General features: G+C 36.0%; 1 protein-coding gene across 2 annotated transcripts in view; it reads right to left on the bottom strand.

Annotated features, from left to right (window-relative positions):
- The window catches only part of KLHL1 (kelch like family member 1), a 417008-nt gene that overhangs the window by 283368 nt on the left and 113644 nt on the right, over window positions 1-19996 (bottom strand). The window contains exons 2-3 of one of the 2 annotated variants that reach the window (XM_075563613.1): window positions 15034-15216; window positions 8035-8171 (exon numbers count right to left, since the gene is read on the bottom strand). In XM_075563613.1, the coding sequence (XP_075419728.1) occupies window positions 8035-8171; window positions 15034-15216 (320 nt within the window). The remainder of the gene's footprint in view (window positions 1-8034; window positions 8172-15033; window positions 15217-19996) is intronic. The other variant, XM_075563615.1, reaches the window with a different exon arrangement.

The following is a 19996-nucleotide window of genomic DNA, read 5'->3' as shown; positions in this document are numbered from 1 at the left end:
GACAAATCAGATACACAACTCACAGGAAACTATCGTTGGTATTTATTTTTTCCATCATACACTTAGTCAGAATAAAATAAAAGATTCACCCATAAAATATAACTACTGAGGACGGACTTTCTGTAAGTGCTATACATTTCTAACTTTCTAAGTGATTTGAGAATAAAATGTGGCAAAACTGGAAAGCCCCATTATTCTTTTTGTCTCTGACTTCCTGCTCTTGAGGATGCTCTGCAGCCTCCCTTGAATGCTAGTCTGCCTCCATTGGTGCCAAATCAAAGCTATCATGGCAGATTTAGAGAGCAATAAACCAGGGAACTATTTTTTAAATTATATTATTATTTCATAGATTTCATTTTCTGGAGTTATTTAAAAAAATCATTTTATTGGGGGCTCATACAATTCTTATCACAATCCATACATACATCCATTGTGTCAAAAACATATGTACATTTGTTACCATCATCATTCTCAAAACATTTGCCTTCTACTTGATCCCTTAATATCTGTTGCTCATTTCCCCCTCCCTCCCCACTCCCCCACCTCGTGAACCCTTCATCACTCATATATTATTATTATTTTGTCATATATTACACTGTCTGACATCTCCCCCTGCACTCTTCTCTGCTGTCCCTCCCCCAGGGATGAGGCTATATGTAGATTCCTGTAATCAATTCCCCCTTTCTATCCCACATTCTCTTCACCCTCCAGGCATCGCCACTTTCATTGTTGGTTCTGGAGGAGTCATCTGTCCTGGATTCCCTGTGTTTCCAATTGCTATCTGTACCAATGTACAACCTCTGGTTTAGTCAGATTTGCAAGGTAGTGTTGGGATCATGATAGTGGGGGGTGGGGAGAAGTATTTAAGAACTAGAGGAAAGTTATATGTTTCATCGTTGCTACCTGCACCCCTGCCTGGTTCAACTCCTCCCCACAGCCCCTTAGCAAGGGATGTCCGGTTGGCTACCTTTGGGCTTTGAGTCTCCACTTTGCACTCACCCACTTTTTCAATTTAGTTATATTTTAATCATTTTATTGGGGGGCTCTTACAAATCTTATAACAACCCAGCATTCAATAGTATTAAGCACACTTGTACATGTGTTGCAATCAACAGTTCCAAAACATTTTCTATTTCAACCCTTCTTATCAGCTCCTCCCTTTTCCCCTCCCTCTCCCACCCACCAACCCTCATGAATCCTTGATCAATTATATATTATTATTGTTATTTTGTGTCTTACACTGTCCATTGTCTTCCTTTACCCACTTTTCTGTTATTTATCATCCGGGGTGCCGGGTTGTATGTTCAACCATGTCATGGGTTCCCCTTTTCTATCCCTCCTCTCCAGTCCTACCATCCCTTACCTCATGATTTTGCTATCCCCTCTACTGTCTGAGGGTTTTATCTGTCCTGAATTCCATGTGTGGAGAGCTCTTATCTGCACTAGTCTTATCTGTACCAGGTCTTATCTGTACCTTATCTGTACTAATCCAGTCTAGCAGGATTAGTAATGTAGAACTGGGTCATGGTATTGGGGGGGGGGCGGAGAGGAAGCATTCAGGAACTAGAGGAATGATGTGTGTTTTATCGGTGCTATAGTGCACTTGGTTGAATCATCCCTTCCTCATAACCCTTTGGGGGGGATATCCAATTGTCTACAGATGGGTTTTGGGTCTCCACTCCAACCCCCCTCTTTTGCTTCAATATAATTGTTAATGTTTTGAATATTTTGATAGTTGATACCTACTCCTCTCAAACTTCATGATCACACAGGTTGGTGTGCTTCTTCCACGTGGGCTTATTTGCTTCCCTGCTAGATGATGTTTGTTTAACGTCAATCCTTTAAGAGGCTACATCTTTTGATAGCTGGGCACCATTTGTTTCCTTCATCACATTTGCTTATGCACCCATTTTGTCTTCAACAATTTTGAAGGGAAGGTGAGTACCAAAGAGTGCCAGGTTATTAAAACAAAGTGTTTTGTGTTAAGGGAGGCCTTGAGTGGAGGCCCAAAGTCCATCTACCTTCTTAATACTTAACATATAAATATATGTGTATTGGCCTCTATCCCTTTCATTATAAATTAATATATTTTAATATACACATATATTTCTAAATGAAGTAATCTTCAGTACAAAGGTGAGGCTACAAATGGGAAAACAGTTAAAAGAATCAATTTAAGTTACATAGTAAACACTTCAATGATGTAAGCTTTTGTAATGGTTGAATGTTGACTAGTGCTTTTTGATAAAGTAACTCTGTATCCTTTCCATTTTCTTTTGAGATTTCCTGCATTGCTCAGTATTTTTCCAATAGAATCATTGGATATTGCCACACACGGCTTGATATTTTTCTTTTGTTCTTTCAGTTTAAGATATTGACAGTATCTTCTCCCTTTTTGGCTTTCTAACTTCAGGTCTTTGCATATTTCATTAGAATATTTACTTTGTCTTCTTGAGCTGCTCTTTGAAATGTTCTGTTCAGTTCTTTTATTTTTAATTTGTCTTAGCCATTGTATGATTAAAAGCAATGGGCAGAAACTCTTTGATTTTTTTCTTTCTTTTCTGTATTTTTAATGGCTTTGCTGTCTTCATGTCTGATGCTCATATGCCATCCCACACTAATCAGGTTTTCTGTCATTCATGTTCAATGTGTCAAATCTCTTATTGAGGTCCTGTTGTTATTCATCTGAGATATACTGAAAGACCTGATTTCGTTCCTATAGACGTATTTTAATTCTTCAACGTCAGCTTGAGTTTATTTACATATAATGCATTGATAAACAATTTATTCCACAATTTGTCCATGGTCTCATTGTAGATCCTCATATTGAGCTTCTTCACCAGTGCTTCCCACAATGTAATCAATTTGATTTCTGAGTATTCCTAATGGCAAAGTCCATATGTATAGTCACTGTCTGTGCTGTTGAAAGAGGTGTTTGTGCTGCGAATGTCATTGGTCTTATAAAACGGAATCATGCAATCTAGAGCTTGTTTTCTGTCAGCAAGACCATGTTCTTTCCTCTTTGTTTATAACTTTTACATTACAATCATCAATAGTTAGCCATACATCTTGATTTCATGTTGATTTTTTTACTGAAAATATTGGTAGACTTCTTTAATTTTTTCATCATTAGCTTTAGTGGTTGGGGCTTAAATTTGAATAATAATATGTATGGATTGGATTTCCTGTAATCCATGATATTATCAGAGACAACATTATACTTCAAGATGGATTTTAAAATATTCTTTTGATGGTAAATTCGATACTTTTTAATCTAGATTTGATTTATTATTTATATTTAGATGTTTTATTGCCAGTCTAATAAACCATTTGATTGTGTGATTAAAAAAGGGCAGCATCGGTCCACTTTAGCACAGTAATACCTGGGATAATTGATCTTTATGCCTTCCATTACATTTTGACTACTTCTTATTTTCCTGGATTAATACTTCATATATTCCAAGTTCCAAATTTTAATCGATATTTTCATCTACTTCTTCTGATTTTGAGTCATGCCCTATCATCCAATGGAGGTCTCCAGAGCTTTCCTGCATCCCTGGTACTGTGGTCAGCTCTACTTGGAGACAGCATCTCTTCTTCAGTCAGATTTTGAGTGCCTTCCCGCCTGAGTGGCTCATCTCTGGCACTATACCTGACAGTGTTCAACTGCCAGGCATGAACTTTTCAGCATCTTACAATACTCTGGTGCCTTTCACAAAGTTTTCAGAGACGAATTCCTCAGAGGTGGACAGCCTAGTCCTTCTTCATTATCTAGTCTTAATCTGGAAGCTCTGATGAAACATGATATCAAGGGTCATTCTGTGTGACCCTGTTGGTATTTGAAATATGGGTGATATATGTTCCAGCAACACAGAGCAACAGCAAGGCCCCACAGAAGGGGATCCTCACAGACACGTGATGGAAAGTCAATAAATACCCAAAAGTCACCCCTTAACTTCTGCTGCTGCTTCTCAGCCAACCTTCCTAAGTTCTCTCCACCATGGCTCCATGAATGATATTATAGAAGGGGATCATGAGGTCCAGTGGATGTTTTTGACTCCTGCTATTCTTTCTGGATGGTTGTGAGATCCCAAGTTCCCATTTCTGAGCTGGTTCCTTTTACACTGATGTAGATGGCAAAGTTAACCAATTCCAATGTGAGACTTGCATACACCCAGTGTTCATGGCCGCGCACAATCATTTGATGGAAAGCTATGGCTAGAATATCTAGAGATAACTGATCTGAAGATATACAACTCTAGCTAGCTAGCACCAGTATATATTTTCATCTTTCTGTTTTTGAGATAATATAACATGTGAAGTTCTATATATTATCATTTATTTTTAGTAAAAATTATTATAATAGCCAAAGAGGGGCCATTTCAGTATGTATCTATGCACTTTATAATAGAAAATATATTTAATTTAATTTTGTTGTCAAAATTTTCTGATTTCCTTTATTCTATTTATTATTGTGCTATTTTACATATTTATAAGTATTTTTATTTTATTATTATAGCCCTTTTCTTATAAAAATATTATTTCACATAAGCTATTACTGTCATGCATTGGTTCAAAGTTCATTCTGCCCCATTACCATTTATGTAAATATTTGCCTTATTTCTTATGAAAATATTATCAGTTTGCTGGTCTAGGAAAAACAAAACAAAACATTTGGTAGTTTTGTTACATATTTGTACTAAATGAAATTACATAATTATTCTTTTTTTATTTCAAAGATAAAAAACATGAGTTATTTTCTTTTGTAATTACAATTTTTATTAATAAATTAGAGGAATTGAACATTGCCCATTATATTAACAGATATCCCTAGATAATTTTAAGTATTTTTTAAAGAAAGTATTATTAATTGGGAGCTAATACATATATAATTTCATTCCATAGTCAAGCAGTATTGTACAATTGCTACCACAATCAGTTTCCAATATTTTTTTCCTTCCTGGACTTTTTGATATAGTCTACCTTATACCTCCTCCTTCCACCACCATTGTACCCCTTCCCCCCTTAAATCCTTATTCTAATCGCTATCTCTATAGGTTCATCAATCCTATAGATTCATAATATACCAAAAATAGAAAAACATATAATGCAACTTGAAGAGGGCTGCCTCGAAGGATATAACACCTCTGAGATAGCCCAAATATGAACAACAAAAGACAAAACAAAACAAAAATACAGAAACTGTTGAAAACCAGACCAGGGCTTATGTGAATCAGGGGTGGGGATCAACTGACAATGTTTTAACTGTTCAAGTTAGGTTTATCCTTTCAATCTTCTATATGCATCTCTCCAATGGAAGAAGTCTTTATGGCCCAATGGTGAAGTGCCTGGCTGTTCACTGAAAGGTGAGCAGTTTCAGACGTACCAGTCACTGTGTGGAAGGAATAATTTAGAGATCTGTTCATGGAAGCTTATGGCCTAGGAAACCCTATGGGACAGTTCTCTGCTATGGGACATGTCTCTGAGCAAGAACCCAGTTATCAGTATATAACATCAGCCATGTGATTATGAAGCTAATCTCAATCAAAACTCTGAACAATTAATATTCATTATCTTCTTTAATTTCCAAATTAATGACATAAAAGATTTCTGATGCCACATTGGGGTGTTCATTGGGATGCTAACTGTAAGGTCCGTAGTTCAAAGGTAGCCACTGCTCTTTGGGAGAAAGATGAAGCTTTCTACTCCCAAAGAGGTTAACAATCTTGGAAATCCATAGAGACAGTTCAACTCTGTTCTATAGGGTTGTCATGAGTCAGATTCCAAATAATGGCAGTGAGTTTTATTTATATATATATATATATATATATATATATATATATATATATATATATATATATATATTTATTTATCTGTCTATTTACTTGGCTGTGATTCTTTAAAATCTTGCAAGATTTCTTGAATTCATGCAAATATGTCTCTAAATTATTTTTAAAATATCTGACCCATTGAATATTTTAAATCTGTAGCTAACATTTGGCTTGCCAAATCATGACATCGTTTACCCTTCTTGGACTCTCAAAGCCAATATAATAAAGTAGTTCAAAATTGCTGATGTTCTACATGTCTTTCAGTTCACTTATTCTTCCCCTCTCCCTCCCACCTCTTATCTGGAAACCTTTCATTCTTCTTTTCTAGAAAGGAAAATCAGAAATATCTGTTAGTTAGCTAAATAGAAAGATACACAGATATCCGTTCTCTTTTCCTTTTTTATTTGATATCATTGTGCACTTGATCTCTTTCATTGTGGCCATCCTTACATTGTGTATATACAAAAAAAAGTAATGGGAGTAATTTTCTTGTCTACTGCATGTCTCTAAAGTAACTATTAGAAATTTATCAACCAGCAGGGAGAGGTGAGCATTGGAGCAAAGGCCAAAGTTAGCAGGGGCAACTGAAAGGCAACTTTGGATCCTACCTGCCCTCTAATAGGCAGAGCCCAAATCTGGGTCATTATATTCAGCAGGGAGCTTTGAAATACCTTCTCACTTCCTGCAGCAAGAAGCTGAGTATCTTTTGACCTAGTTTTGCACACAATGAAGTCAGTGCTGCCAGGTCACTGAGGCTTAGTGTTGGCTCAGGCTCTGCATTCCTGGAGGGATTCCTAAAATGTGGCGCTTTCATGATTCTTCACTTTCCAGGAAATTATGAATTGATTAAGTTTGTGGTCTTTCAGCTCAGAACCAATATTCCCTTTATAGTGTTCCTCGTTTAGCTTGTCTCCAAATTTAAATATTATTAAAAGATGACTGAAGCCTGGACATATTTAAGTGTTTGCATAGCTGTCACTACTTCGAGATTCAACACCAAGAGTAGGTATATTTTCCTTGTCTAAGAGGTTTAAGGTCCTGGGTCTGAGCTTAATGTTAGTAAATGCCTCATTGTGCTAAACCTAATTTTAGCATAGTTCCAGGGACTATGGGTTCCAAAGACTGACCTTTACGATGCAGCCTCTTGTTTCCTCTATAGCAAAAATGTTGACACAATAGAAAGGTTTCCATAAGGCAACTGCTTGTTTGATGAGACCCTGATCTGTCAGACTATCTCCAACTCATGTTGGGGGTTCATTGTGAACCACATGCCATTTCTAAATGTATTACAGGAAAGAGATTCAGAACTCAGGCTGTCTGCTTCCAGTAGTCCTGGATTTTATTATAATGGCTTCCCCTTATTGTATAAGGCAGTAATAACACCTTTCTAATCTTCAAAACTAGTAAAATATTTCAAATGAATCTAAACCCAGATGTGCTGAGCAACAGGGTTTTATGTCTTCTAATTTCTATTTAATATTTGCCTTGTATTCTACTTATTCTATTGTCTAACTTTTCTCTCCACTAGAATTGTGAGCAAGTGGTATGGCCTAGTCATTAATTATTCATCAGAGTGAAAACTAATACTTCTAGATTGAACAATATCCAATAAATATTTGTGCAATGAACAAAAGTGCATGAACATGAAAACTAGAAAAAGTTGACATAGTAGTTAAGAAAAATCAAAGATGTGAAATATTTTCCTGTTCAACTACATGTACCTACATTCAACTACAAGTCCAAGTAAATGGACCATTAACATTTTATCATAGCAGTCACACATTCCCGGAGAGTGGGAGGGGAGGGGGAGGAAGTTACTTGAGCACACGACCTCCAAAGGAAGATTTCATTTTTCAGTATTCTAAGAAAGTCTGGAAATAAGAGATTTTTAATTATACAGATTCTCCTTAATTCTAGCCCAAGTCCATGCATTCAATTAAGAAGCTTTCTTTTTTTGATGAGCCAGTTTACTTCCTTTGTGGATATAGGGATTATGTATATATATATATATATATATAACTATAAACATTATTTGTGATTCCAATAATAAATGAAAATATTCTTATTATTTCCTCATTAGTCTTTCAATTGACAAAATGGAAGTGCAAGTTTAAGATTATGATTTCTATTTAAAGCTTTAAAATGTTATTCAAAGAAAATTCACAATAAAACACACTAGGATTTTATAAGTCATTTTCTGTACCTGTATATGCAAATTGGACGAGGTCCCAGAGAGCATTGGGGTCGATGCCTTCCATCTTGATCTCTTCTTGCTTGGCTTCACAAACATCACTTGTAAACATGGCCGCAAAGTAGTCAGACACAGAACTCAGAACAAGTCTGAAAGATTAAAAGGATCTAATTTAGGCAGTGAATGTAAACATTATGTTGACCACAGCGCAGTGCAGATGACACATCCCATCAATCAGTCAAATATATGTATTTATACATTGCCTTAAGGCTGTTTCTTTTTAAAACAGCTCTAGGAAGTTTTGTTACATCTACTTACAAAAAAAACATTTCTCCTATATATTTCATAGCTATTATTTACCCATTTGGACTTCAATCATTTTTATCTAGATACTGACCTACATTTTTTACAGAACTACTTACTAGGGTCTAATTTTTCTCAATTAATTATAGAGTCAATTATATCAGTTCTTGGAATATAAATGTATATTAACACACTTTTATATTTCTATCATTTTAGTGTTTATTTGAGTTTGTGACAATAAAACATTTTCTATACTATGATTCTGTTTTATGATTAATGAGGCATATATGTTTTCACTTCATTTCTATCTAAAATTGGTCAAACTTGCAATTAGACACATTGATAATTACTGGAGATTGTAATGTGAATGTTGGAAAAAGAGTATGGCTCTGTATCTGGAAAATTTGTGCTTGGTGATACAAACAGTGATGGAAATAACACAAAAGATCTTTTCATGAGTGACTTTTCCACAAAGAAGCAATCAACATTTAATCACATCCAGAAGTAGCAGATGATCAGGAATGAATGGTGTCAAGTATTAAATGTAAACTTCACTGACACCATTGTCAACAAGAAAGGTTCCAGGAATTGCAGAATACAAAATGAGATGTTTCAACAAATGGATAGCATTTTCAGAAAGCATTCTTGTCTATATCAGGAAATTTGCAAGACAAATACTTCGATTATACTGAAACATGAAGAAAAAATTGCACCAGTGGAACAATTTGAACAATATAGACATTGAAACAAAAGATGGAAGTTATCAGGATTTTATTGTACTTGCACCCACAATCAACATCCATGGAAGTCACAGACAAGAAATCAATTTTCATATTGCATTAGGAAAATAATCTGCAAAAGATCTTTCATAAAAGTGCTCAAATGCAAATATGAAAGTGTTCCTGAACTAACTGAGGTGCTTTAAATCAGCTCATATGTATGCAAGAGCTGGACAATGCATAAGTAAGACCAAGGAAGAATTGATCCCTTTCAATGATGGTGTTGCTGAAAAATACTGATTATACTGTGGACATCCAGCATAAGGGACAAAGCTATGTTGGAACAAATGTAGCCAGAAAACGTCTTAGAAGTGATCTTGTTAGGGGCTATCAATTTGGCTCCAGCCTTTTACACAAAAGACTGAAGCATGGCACAGTTCTTCACCATCCTCACAATTGTTCCCATGCTTTGATTCAGGCACTGTGTCAATCCATCTTGTAGTAGACATTTCTCTGTTTAACTGCCCTCCACTTTACCAAACATGATGTCCTTCTCCAGGGACTGGTGTCTCCTGACAATTTGTCTGAAGTATGGAAGATGAAGTCCTGCCATCCTTGCCTTTAAGGAGCATTTTGACCATACTTCTAATACTACAGATCAATTTGTCCTTTTAACAGTTCATGGTAATTTCAATATTCTTTTCCAGCACCACAATTCAAGTAATCTATTCTTCTACAGCCTTTATTATTCAATGTTCAACATTCACATGCATATGATGTGTTAGTCTGGGTTGACTAGAGAAGCACATTCATAGACACTCATATGTACATAAGAAAGAGCTTTATATAAAGAGCAACTGTACATCAAGACAAGACCCAGCCCAGTCCAGAGCAAGTCCATAAGTCCAACATTAGCCCTATGTCCAGTACTAGTTCATAAATTCCTCTTTGGACTCACAGAGCCATGCAACCATGCCAAATGCAGGAAAAATCACAGGTCAGTGGGTGGAGAGTCTTGTGGATCCAGTGGTGATGTAAACATCTCAGTACTGGCGTGGTCCTCCACGTGGCTCTGGCGTAATTCCATGTGTCTTGCCATCAGGAATACAAAGGAGAGTGTCTCTGTCCCACCTCCAGAGAGCTATTCATCTCTATATCACCTCCAAATGAGGTCATCAAGCAGTGATCTGATTGACAGGCTAAACCTCACCCCTTAACTCTTAATATTCTCAAGTTGGTACCATATTATGGAACTACCACAAGATGCAAGGGAGAATACCAGGGCCTGTATCAGGTACACCTTAGTCCTTGGAGTAACATCCTTGCTTTTAAATATTGTCAACAGATTTTGTGCAGAAGATTTCTCTATGGAAATAAGTCTTTTGATCACTTGACTACTGCTTCCATGGGCATTGATTGTGGATTCAATAAGACAAAATCCTGGACAAGCTCATTGATCCAGTTGTATGGATTTTGATCTTCTTTACATTGAGTTGTAATCCATACTGAAGGCTGTAATCCTTGATCTTCATCAGCAAGTGCTTTAATTTCTTCTCACTTTCAGCAAGCAAGATTGTGTCATCTCTATACCACAGGTTGTTAATAAACCTTCCTCTAATCTTGATGCCATACTCTTATACATATAATCTAGGTTCTCTGATGATTTGCCCAGCATATAAATTGAATCAATATGGTGAGAAGACATAACCCTGGTGTACAGCTTTGCTGATTTGAAACCATACATAATTCCCTTGTTCTGTTCTCACAACTGCTTCTTGATTGATATACACATTTCTAATAAGCACAATGTAGTGTTCTGGAACTCCCATAATTCTTAGTGTTATCCACAGTTTAGGATGGTCCACACAGTTGAATGCCTTTGCATAGTCAATGAAACACAAGGGAACATCTTTCTGGTATTCTTCGCTTTGACTCCAAAGCCATCTGACGTCAGCAATCACGTCCCTTGTTTCAAGTCCTCTTTTGAATCCAACCTACACTTCTGGCAATTCCCTGCCAACACACTGCTTTATTTGTTTTTGGATGATCTTAGGTGAAATTTTACTTGTGTTCTATATCAGTGATATCATTGAATAGCTTGAGCATTCTGTTGGGTTACCTTTCTTTGGAATTGACACAAATATGGGTCTCTTCCAGTCAGATAGCCAAGTAACTGTCTTGCAAATACCCTGGCACAGCCTAGTGAGTGCTTGCAGTGCTGCCTCACCTGTGTGAAATGTTTCAGTATGTATTCCATCATATCCTGGAGCTTTGTTTTCTTGAATGCTTTCAATGCAGCTTGAACCTCTTCCTTCAGAACCATCGGTCTTGCTCATATGCTACCACCTGAAATGCTGGGCTATCGATTAGTTCTTTCTGGTACAGCGACTCTCGTACAGTGGATATTCTTTCCATCTTCTCTTGATGCTACCTGTATCATTCAATATTTGCCTAGAGAATATTTCAAAATTCTATTCACAGTTTGAATTTTTTCTTGTATTCTTTAAGTTTCAGATATTCTGGGCATATTTTCCCTTTTTATTTTATTATTCTAGGTCCTTGCACATGTTATAATATTTGGTTTTGTCTTCTAGTTAGAATACTTGGTTTTGTCTTCTCAAGCTGCCCTTGAACTTCTATTCTGTTCTATGACTTCATCCTTTCTTCCATTTTATTTAACCACTCCTAGATTAATAACATTTTCAGAGCCTCTTCGGACATCCAGTTTGATCTTTTCTTTCTTTCCTGTCTTTTTAACAGCTGATTTTGCTTTCTTCTTGAATGATGACCATGATGATGACACAATGAAGAAGTTCAATATCAACAGCTAAAACCAGGTCAAGGCTGACTATGGAACAGACCATTTATTGCTCATATGTAAGTTCAGGTTAAGCTGAAGAAAATTTAAAACTAGTCTACATGAGCCAAAATATCTCACCTAGATTTGGAGAATATCTCAAGAATGTATTTATGCATTGGACACCAATGGCAGGAGACCTGATGAGTTACGGGAGGATATCAAGACCATCACCCATGAAGAAAGGAAAAGGTCACTAAAAAGGGAAGAGGGAAAAGAGTATTCTGAAGAGACTCTGAAACTTGTCTTAAACATGTAGCAGCTATCTGTTTGGTATAACAAATGGAAGACATGGAGAAGTCAAAGAACCAAATAGAAAATTTAAAAGGGCAGCTGGAGATGATACAGTCAAAATAGTATAATGGCATTGCAAAGACTTAGAGTAAGACAACCAAAAGGGAAGAGCACATTTAGCATATCATAAACTTAAAAAAACTGAACAAAATATTCAAACTTCAAGTTGCAATATTCAAAAGTTCAGTGAGCAGAATATTGAATAATGGAATAAACATCAAAAGAAGATGGAAAGAATACATGGAATCATTGCATTAAAAGAACGGATCCATATTAGCCCATTTCAGGAGGTAGCATACGTTGAAGGACCTGTGGTGCTGAAGGAAGAAGTTCTGGCTCCATTGAAAGCAGTCACGCCAAAACAAAGGTTCCACAAAATGATGGAACGTCAATTCATATGTTGCAACAAGCCGAGGAAGCACTGGAAGCATTTAGACATCTATGTCAAGAAATTTGGAAGACAGCTACATAACCCCTTGACTGTAAGAAATCCATATGTGTATCCATGCCAAAGAATGGTGACCCAACAAATCGCTCCAAGTATAAAACATTAGCAGTGATATTACATTCAACTGCCTCTTGAGCTATGTTCAAGTTCCAAATGAGTTCAATGAAGGGCTCTAGAATTCCTATTCTTCTCTAGGCTAGTCACGGTTTGTTATGATTCATGGCTGAAGCCTTGGCCTAGTCAATAAAACGAAAGCAAACCTAGTCCTAGTGTTCTCTGCTTTCAGCCACGATCTCTCTGAGATCAGCACTGTTTTCTCTCATTCTTTGTCTCTGAATCCAACCAGAGTCTCTCGACAGACAAGGAGTGGTAACAGGATTGGAGGAAGTCTTATGAACAAGCCGACACATGCAAATGACCTACTCTTGCATGATGGAAATGAGTAGGTCTCAAAGAACTTCCTGATATGTAGATCGATGATTGTAGCTTTCAGTATGGATTACAAGTCAATGTAAGGAAGACCAAAATGCTCCCAACTGGACTAATAGGTGCCATCTTGATAAATAGAGAAAAAATTGAAGTTGTCAAGGATTTTGTCTTGTTGGGCTTACAATCCACTGTTCAAGGGCTTAAATGATGCACAGCCCTGGTTAAACCTGCTGCACAAGACCTCTTTGGAGTTTTGAAAACCAAGGATGCTACTTTGAGGACTATGGTATATCTGACCCAAGCCATGGTATTTCTAATTTCTCAAAGCCATGTGAAAGTTGGATATTGAGTAATCAAGGCCTGAGAAGAATTGATGCATTTGAATGTGCCAGTGGTGGAAAATACCGAAAGTCCCACGGCCTGCCAAAATGACAAACGAACCTGTCTCGAAAGAAGTATAGCCAAATTCTCCTTTGATGCATGGATGATGAGACTTTGTCTTACATATTTTAGATATGTTGTCAGGAGAGGACAGACCCTAGAGAAGGACATCATGCTCGGTGTAGTATCGAGCCAGTGACAAAGAACAAGGCCCTCAATGAAATGGATTGACACAGTGGTTGAAACAATGGGCTCAACGTTAAGAACAATAGGGAAGAGACTGGGCAGTGTTTCGATCTCTTGTGTATAAGAACGAGGTGGGTCGGAACCAACTCTATGGCACCTAATAACATCACTACTTTTAGCAAATTGTTCTCACCAATTCAAACTAAATCTGTTCTTTAAACCAAAGCATGGTAGCAAGATGAGACACGAAATACATGTTTGCTACTATAGAAACTCTATGGAATGCTTTTCTTAATAATAACAATAATTGGCATCACCTGCTCCCTTAAAATACGATAATAAAAGTTATGATAATAGTGGAAAAAATAAATGTGAATTTTACAATTACAGGATTTTGCACCATAACTATCTTGTAAACTGAAAGTCTAAATTAACTCTATTGAAGAGTCAAAGTTTTCTTCTTACACATTTGTAGTATTAGACATATTTTATCCACACCATAATGTTCACATTATAAGCTTCAATGTATTTTCCACATGTTAATCTTTCTCCAATGGTTAAAAATAGTCATATTTAAAATAGTATACACCTAAGTGAACCTATATTATCCAGATAATTCCATATAAGTGTAAAAATAGTGGGGTACAGGGAAACGTTGGAAATACTGTATTTTCACATAGATACTTTGTCTATTTCATTACTTCCTTAGTTTTATTAGTATTAGTTGGTAAATAGTTCAAGATAATTTATGGATACTTGCACAGGTACTCAATATCTGAAATATTCCATATTGAAATAAAATTAAATAGATTTTTTGTTCTTTAAAATTGTACGAAAAACAAAGTATAAAACCGAATCAAAATTGATGAATTTTTATGATACTAAATGTGTTTGCTGTTGAGCCTAACAAACTTTATCAATATATCATTAAATAAATAATTATAAGAGCAAAATTAACATGCAGATGTGATGTACCTGCACCTTCAAAGTTGAAATAACTAGTGTCTTTAATACCAGCAGGTTTTCTTTAAATTTTGACAGAAGTGAAAAATTTACTTTACTTCAGATCTTTGGCAAAAGTACATTCATTTATATTGTAATTTATTTCCACTTAGTATAAATGAGAGTCAGTAAAAATGAAATAACTTTTCTCTATAGTTATCATCTCTACCTATAAGTTTTTTCTTTTAATGATTTACCTTCATTTATTAAAGAAGTAACTATTTAAAATAACATTATCCTTGAAAAAAGTAGAAAAATATTTTTTAAAGACTGAAATTCCCTTAGAAATGTAGCTTCTCAATTCTGCAATCACTGAATATTCTGCAAGCCCTCTATCAGTGCATCAGTTCTAAACACAAACTGCATATGGCCAATAAAGAAGACCGCTGTACCGATGTGCAGGTATCTTTCGATTCCCAACAATGAGGATAACGTCACAGAGTTGCTGTTGTTTCAGGTAACTTTCCATCTTTCTGAAGGTTTGCTCTGCGTGATGAACTGCCTGATAGAATTCCTCAGAGCTACTGGAGTCCATCTCGCTCTGCGGTGTCAGAGCGTGGCTGTTGGCTGACAATCTGCGAGACAAAGAAGGAAGATGCGTTCACTAGTGCACTCAATTATCCAGATCTAGACAGACACTGAAAATGTGTTCTGGAAAAGCTGTTGCCATCCTGGTTTTTGCTATTTTTAACACAGCACAAAAGTATATATATATATATATATTTGTATTAAGTAATTATATAGATATATCTAGCCTTTATTATATTTATAATATATATTAGAGTGCAAAAAGTTATTAAAGGAGCCAAGTTGGTACTGTGGTTAGATATTGGGCAAATGGCAAGTGGCAGTTCAAACACACCAGCTGATTTTCAGGAAAAAGATGCTATTTGCTTCTATCAGGAATTTCAGATGGTGGATATGAATTACGATCAGCTTGATGCTTCTGGGTGTTTTGGTATTAGAACAAGTTACTACGTGTGAAATAGTCACATAAGTAGCTGTATATAATAGCAAGAGGATCAATGTTGCTACAAGTGTACCTCACAGCGATATGAAAGTTTGAAGCCCTATTTCTGAACCTATCTTCTACCTCGGTCTACATATTTCTCAAGTCAATGTTTTCAGCTCTCTAATTCTTTCCTAAAGAATCTCTTCACCCTTCATGCTTCACCAAGCCTAAAGAGCAGCCTTGACTGCTTTAGAGACTCACACTATGCTCATTTAGAGATTCTTTAACTGTAGGCAAAAAAATGTCTGAAGGGGCAGGAGTTTGGCTATAGGGGAGATGTAGTCAGGTTTCCCAGTAGAAATTTGTGAAATAGCCCTAGCTATTCCCAAAGAATGAGCACATGGCTTGTCAGGGAGATGGTGCATCCTTCAGTGCAACTCTCCCGGATTTTTCTCCTCTGTATAGTTTTCAACTTCCTTAAAACTTCTTTCCAGTAAATTTCTGTGATCATGTATGTCCTCTGGGAAAATATATCACAATCGCCCATTAGAGAAATAACATTATTAATAATAAAAACAGTCCTCAAACATTTCTGATCTGGCCTCTGCCTTGAATTGATCTGTTTCAGTACATCTCCTCAGAAGTCACTATTGGCCTTTTCAAAATGGAAACACTAAGACAACCGCTTTAGTGAGAGAACTAATCTGTAGCCATCTATGTTTAACCGCGATTCTTTGTTTTCGCTTTTGGAATAAACTTGTGTATGTAATCAAATAAAACCCTGGTAACTACGTTCCTTAACTTACCACCATATTAACATGCTTAGTGTAAAAGTGACTAATAATCAAATAGTGGTTTCCCATGACATTAAAGTAGCCAACTTAATTATGTCATTCTAGTTCTATCACTATGTCGTCATACTTTGTCATGGTTTAAATGTTCTACAATAGATGATTTCATAAAAACATGAGGAAATATGGTTTGTAATAACAATTGACATATGTATCTCAGAGAAATTTTTTTAGTATCTTCACACATTTGGTCAAACCAAAATGTAAACAGAATCTATCAGTTCAAAATTTACAAATATTTTAAGCATTAATAGATACATGGGTTTTGAAACATTGAGATTTTGAATTTTCCATGAACTTACATTTAGAGATTGTACCTATCAAAAACAGAGGCTTTCTCACCATTAATTTTTATTACCATACTTTATCCAGGCCTGCACCTTTATGCATCATTCCTGTGCTTGCAGTCAGCGTCTGCCTTTGAGAGGCTTCCTAGCAACTGTTGTGGACCATGCACTCTACTCAGCCTGATGTCCTTTTCTATGAATTGGTCTCTCCTGATCGCATTTTCAAAGAACACGAAAGAACGTCTCCATTCTCACTTCTCAGAGGCAAACATTTCCAATACAGATTTGCTCATTCTTTAAGCAGTCTATGAAATATCCAATATTCTTCACCAACATCATAATTCAGAAGTCTTAATCCTCCTTTGGGCTCTCTTCATCCATCTTTCACATGAATATGAGGTGATTGAAAATACTATGGCTTGAGTCACCTGAAACTTAGTTTATAGGGTGACATCTCTGGTTTTGCAACCTTTAGGAGATATTTTGAAGCAGATTTGACCAAGGCAACATGTCTTTTGCTTTTCTGACTGCTGAGTCCCTGGGAATTAAATATGGATCTGAGTAAATGAAATCACTGACCCCTTCAACGTTGCCTCAGTTGAGCTCACCTTTCTTTGAAATTTGAAGACGAAACAAAACAAAACAAACCAAACTTAATGCATTGAGTTCATTCTGATTTATAGCACATCTGTAGGCCGTAGAACTACAGTTAGGATTTCTAGGACTAGATCTTTATGGAAGCAGACTAACTCATTTTTCTTCTATAAAGTAACTGGCAGGTTTTGAACTGCTGAACTTTTGTTTTCACAGTCAAGCAATTAACCACTGTATTACTAAGAGGGCCCTCAAGAAAATGTCCACTAGGGAACTTTCTGAAGTATTTCAAAGAATAGATTTCAACCAACACAGAGTTAAAAAACTAGGCTCAATATTTCTCCCCAAATTACAAGGTTTTTTAAAAAATTATTTTTCCTAAAAGGTCTCATGCTTTGACTCTGTTTTGTGTAATCACTGGTCAATTCTCTTGAAGGTTGGTCAGTCTGTCAGAGAAATTGGTAGGTAGGCTTGACTTGATTTTCTCAATGACAATGATAAATGATATGTCATTGATTTTTTCAATGACAATGATAAAGTCATGGTCATGGTGCTTGCACATTTTCCCAGAAAACATTTCTAACTCTCAAGCAAAGTTAGGACTCCTTTCCCTTGACTTTTGAATCAGGATAGACTTTGAAGAAAAGTTTTTAAATTGCAACACTACTAATTTTAAAATATACTTTCATCAAATAACTGGCATACCTTTATCATCATGTCTATCCATATTGTTTTAACAAACAGGCTTTCAATTTTTAGAAAATATAAATCTCATCTTTAAGATGTTTCAATAAGCATGTGATAGTGTTGCTTTGCTCCTGTCTAAACACCCAAATCTTCTATCTAAATACGCCCTACAGTTTCTTTCAAATCTAAGAATTGAAAAATCTTTATTGAGGTCAAAAAAGATAAAGATTTAAGGTATTAAAAATGTAACTTTAAAAGTCTAATATAACTTTTCCCAAATATTTTAAGCATGCTTAAAATTCAAGATACATAAAATAAAATGAATAAAACCTTTTTAAAATTTATCATTTATTTTCCATTATTCTTTTATAACCCCGTGACTCCAAAGCAATAGCTATACTCATTACCCTAACTTTCTATTCTTCTCATCACTGATTCATTAATTACAACTTGCCTTCCCAAACAGATCTAATGAAATTGATTCTACCAAGGACATCAGTTCCTTCCTAGGAGCTTTAGTGTATTTCCCTTTCAATTCTTTTCTTGATTGTTAAAAACCAAGTCTTCAAAATAATTCGCACCAATTCAGTCTTGATAGAGTGAAAATGTGACTGCACAAATATATATACTGTGGATCTTACAGTTACGCTAACCAGCACGGGGGGTTTATGGGTTGCAGCTCTGGAATTGAAGACTCAGAAGAAACATAGTGAGCCCTTTCAGAAGCCTAATACAGGAAGTTTGATTTTCTTCAGGCATGTGGAGGACACACATGATCAGTGTAGATAGCTGCCATATTAGACCTAAGTTCTGTGGTTGTGTTTCTGTCTCCCAAGAGGATCGGTTGCTCTGGAGGACACACGTGCCATTGTTATGTAGGAGAAAGAATGAGTTGCTAGCAGAGCATCAACCTGAGGCTTTTCTGGTTTTGATGTCAAATCCACTCCTGTTTTGCTTCATTGTTTATAACTGAATTTAGGAAGCACTAATTCAGTACCTACTGAAAACTCATAAGCATTCTTTTCCTAAGCAACTTAGCATGAAACAGCCTTCCCTTTCTCTGTAATAAACAATTCTGAAATAAATTGTATTCTTATAACTTTGTGCAAATTAACCAAAAATAGTATCCTTTTCAGACTAATGGATGATTTCCAAACTTTACCTGCTACCATTTCTCCCAATTTTGAATTTTCTTTGGACCAACTCCATAGTGCATGATAGAAGCTTTTCTTCAACTTTTCCTAACCTTCATTCTAGCTTTAATTCTCTCCATACCTAGTCATTCCAGTTTCTACAATCTGCTGTATCCTTGCTTTATTGTCATTTTCTTCTGTAGCTTCCATGACCATTTTTCCTCACCTGGAATTTCCAAAACACATTGGCATTCTTCTTAATTCTGATTACTCTAGTGATAATTTAAATATCATGCCTTTCATAATTTAAATATATATTAAAATATAGGAGTACTTAGTGGTTTCAAATACCAGCTACTCCACGTGCAAAGCATGAGGCAGTTGGCTTCTCTGAAGGCGTGTGACCACATTGCTCTCCCCTGGAGCAGCTGATGGGTTTGAACAGCGACCTTTGGTATTAACAGCTGAGCACTCAGCCAGCCTGTCTCAAGCTTCTGTCAAATAGTGTTTACAAAGGTTTAAATAAATAGATAAGGCAAGTGAATAAGAAATTATGATTACTACTAACTCAGTAGTACTTTTCTTCCTTCAGTATTTTCTTATGAAATGGTAACCACCATAAAGCAAATCAGGCAATCCTGACTTGTAACATGAAAAGATGTTTGCCCAAGAAAAGTGAAGAACATCAGAGAACAAGGAAACAGTTATTCCAAAGAACTAATATATTACATGAACACCACGCTCCACTCTCCTAAGATTAGAAGAACGAATGGGTGTCCCACCAACACTCCTTGGCTACTCTGAAAGTGAACTGATACAGCTGAAGGAAAATGTGAAACATACTTTAAATC

The sequence above is a fragment of the Tenrec ecaudatus genome, chromosome 11 (assembly GCF_050624435.1).
Source record: "Tenrec ecaudatus isolate mTenEca1 chromosome 11, mTenEca1.hap1, whole genome shotgun sequence".
Taxonomy (NCBI): Eukaryota; Metazoa; Chordata; class Mammalia; order Afrosoricida; family Tenrecidae; genus Tenrec; species Tenrec ecaudatus.
This window is presented reverse-complemented; position numbering and strand designations above follow the sequence as displayed.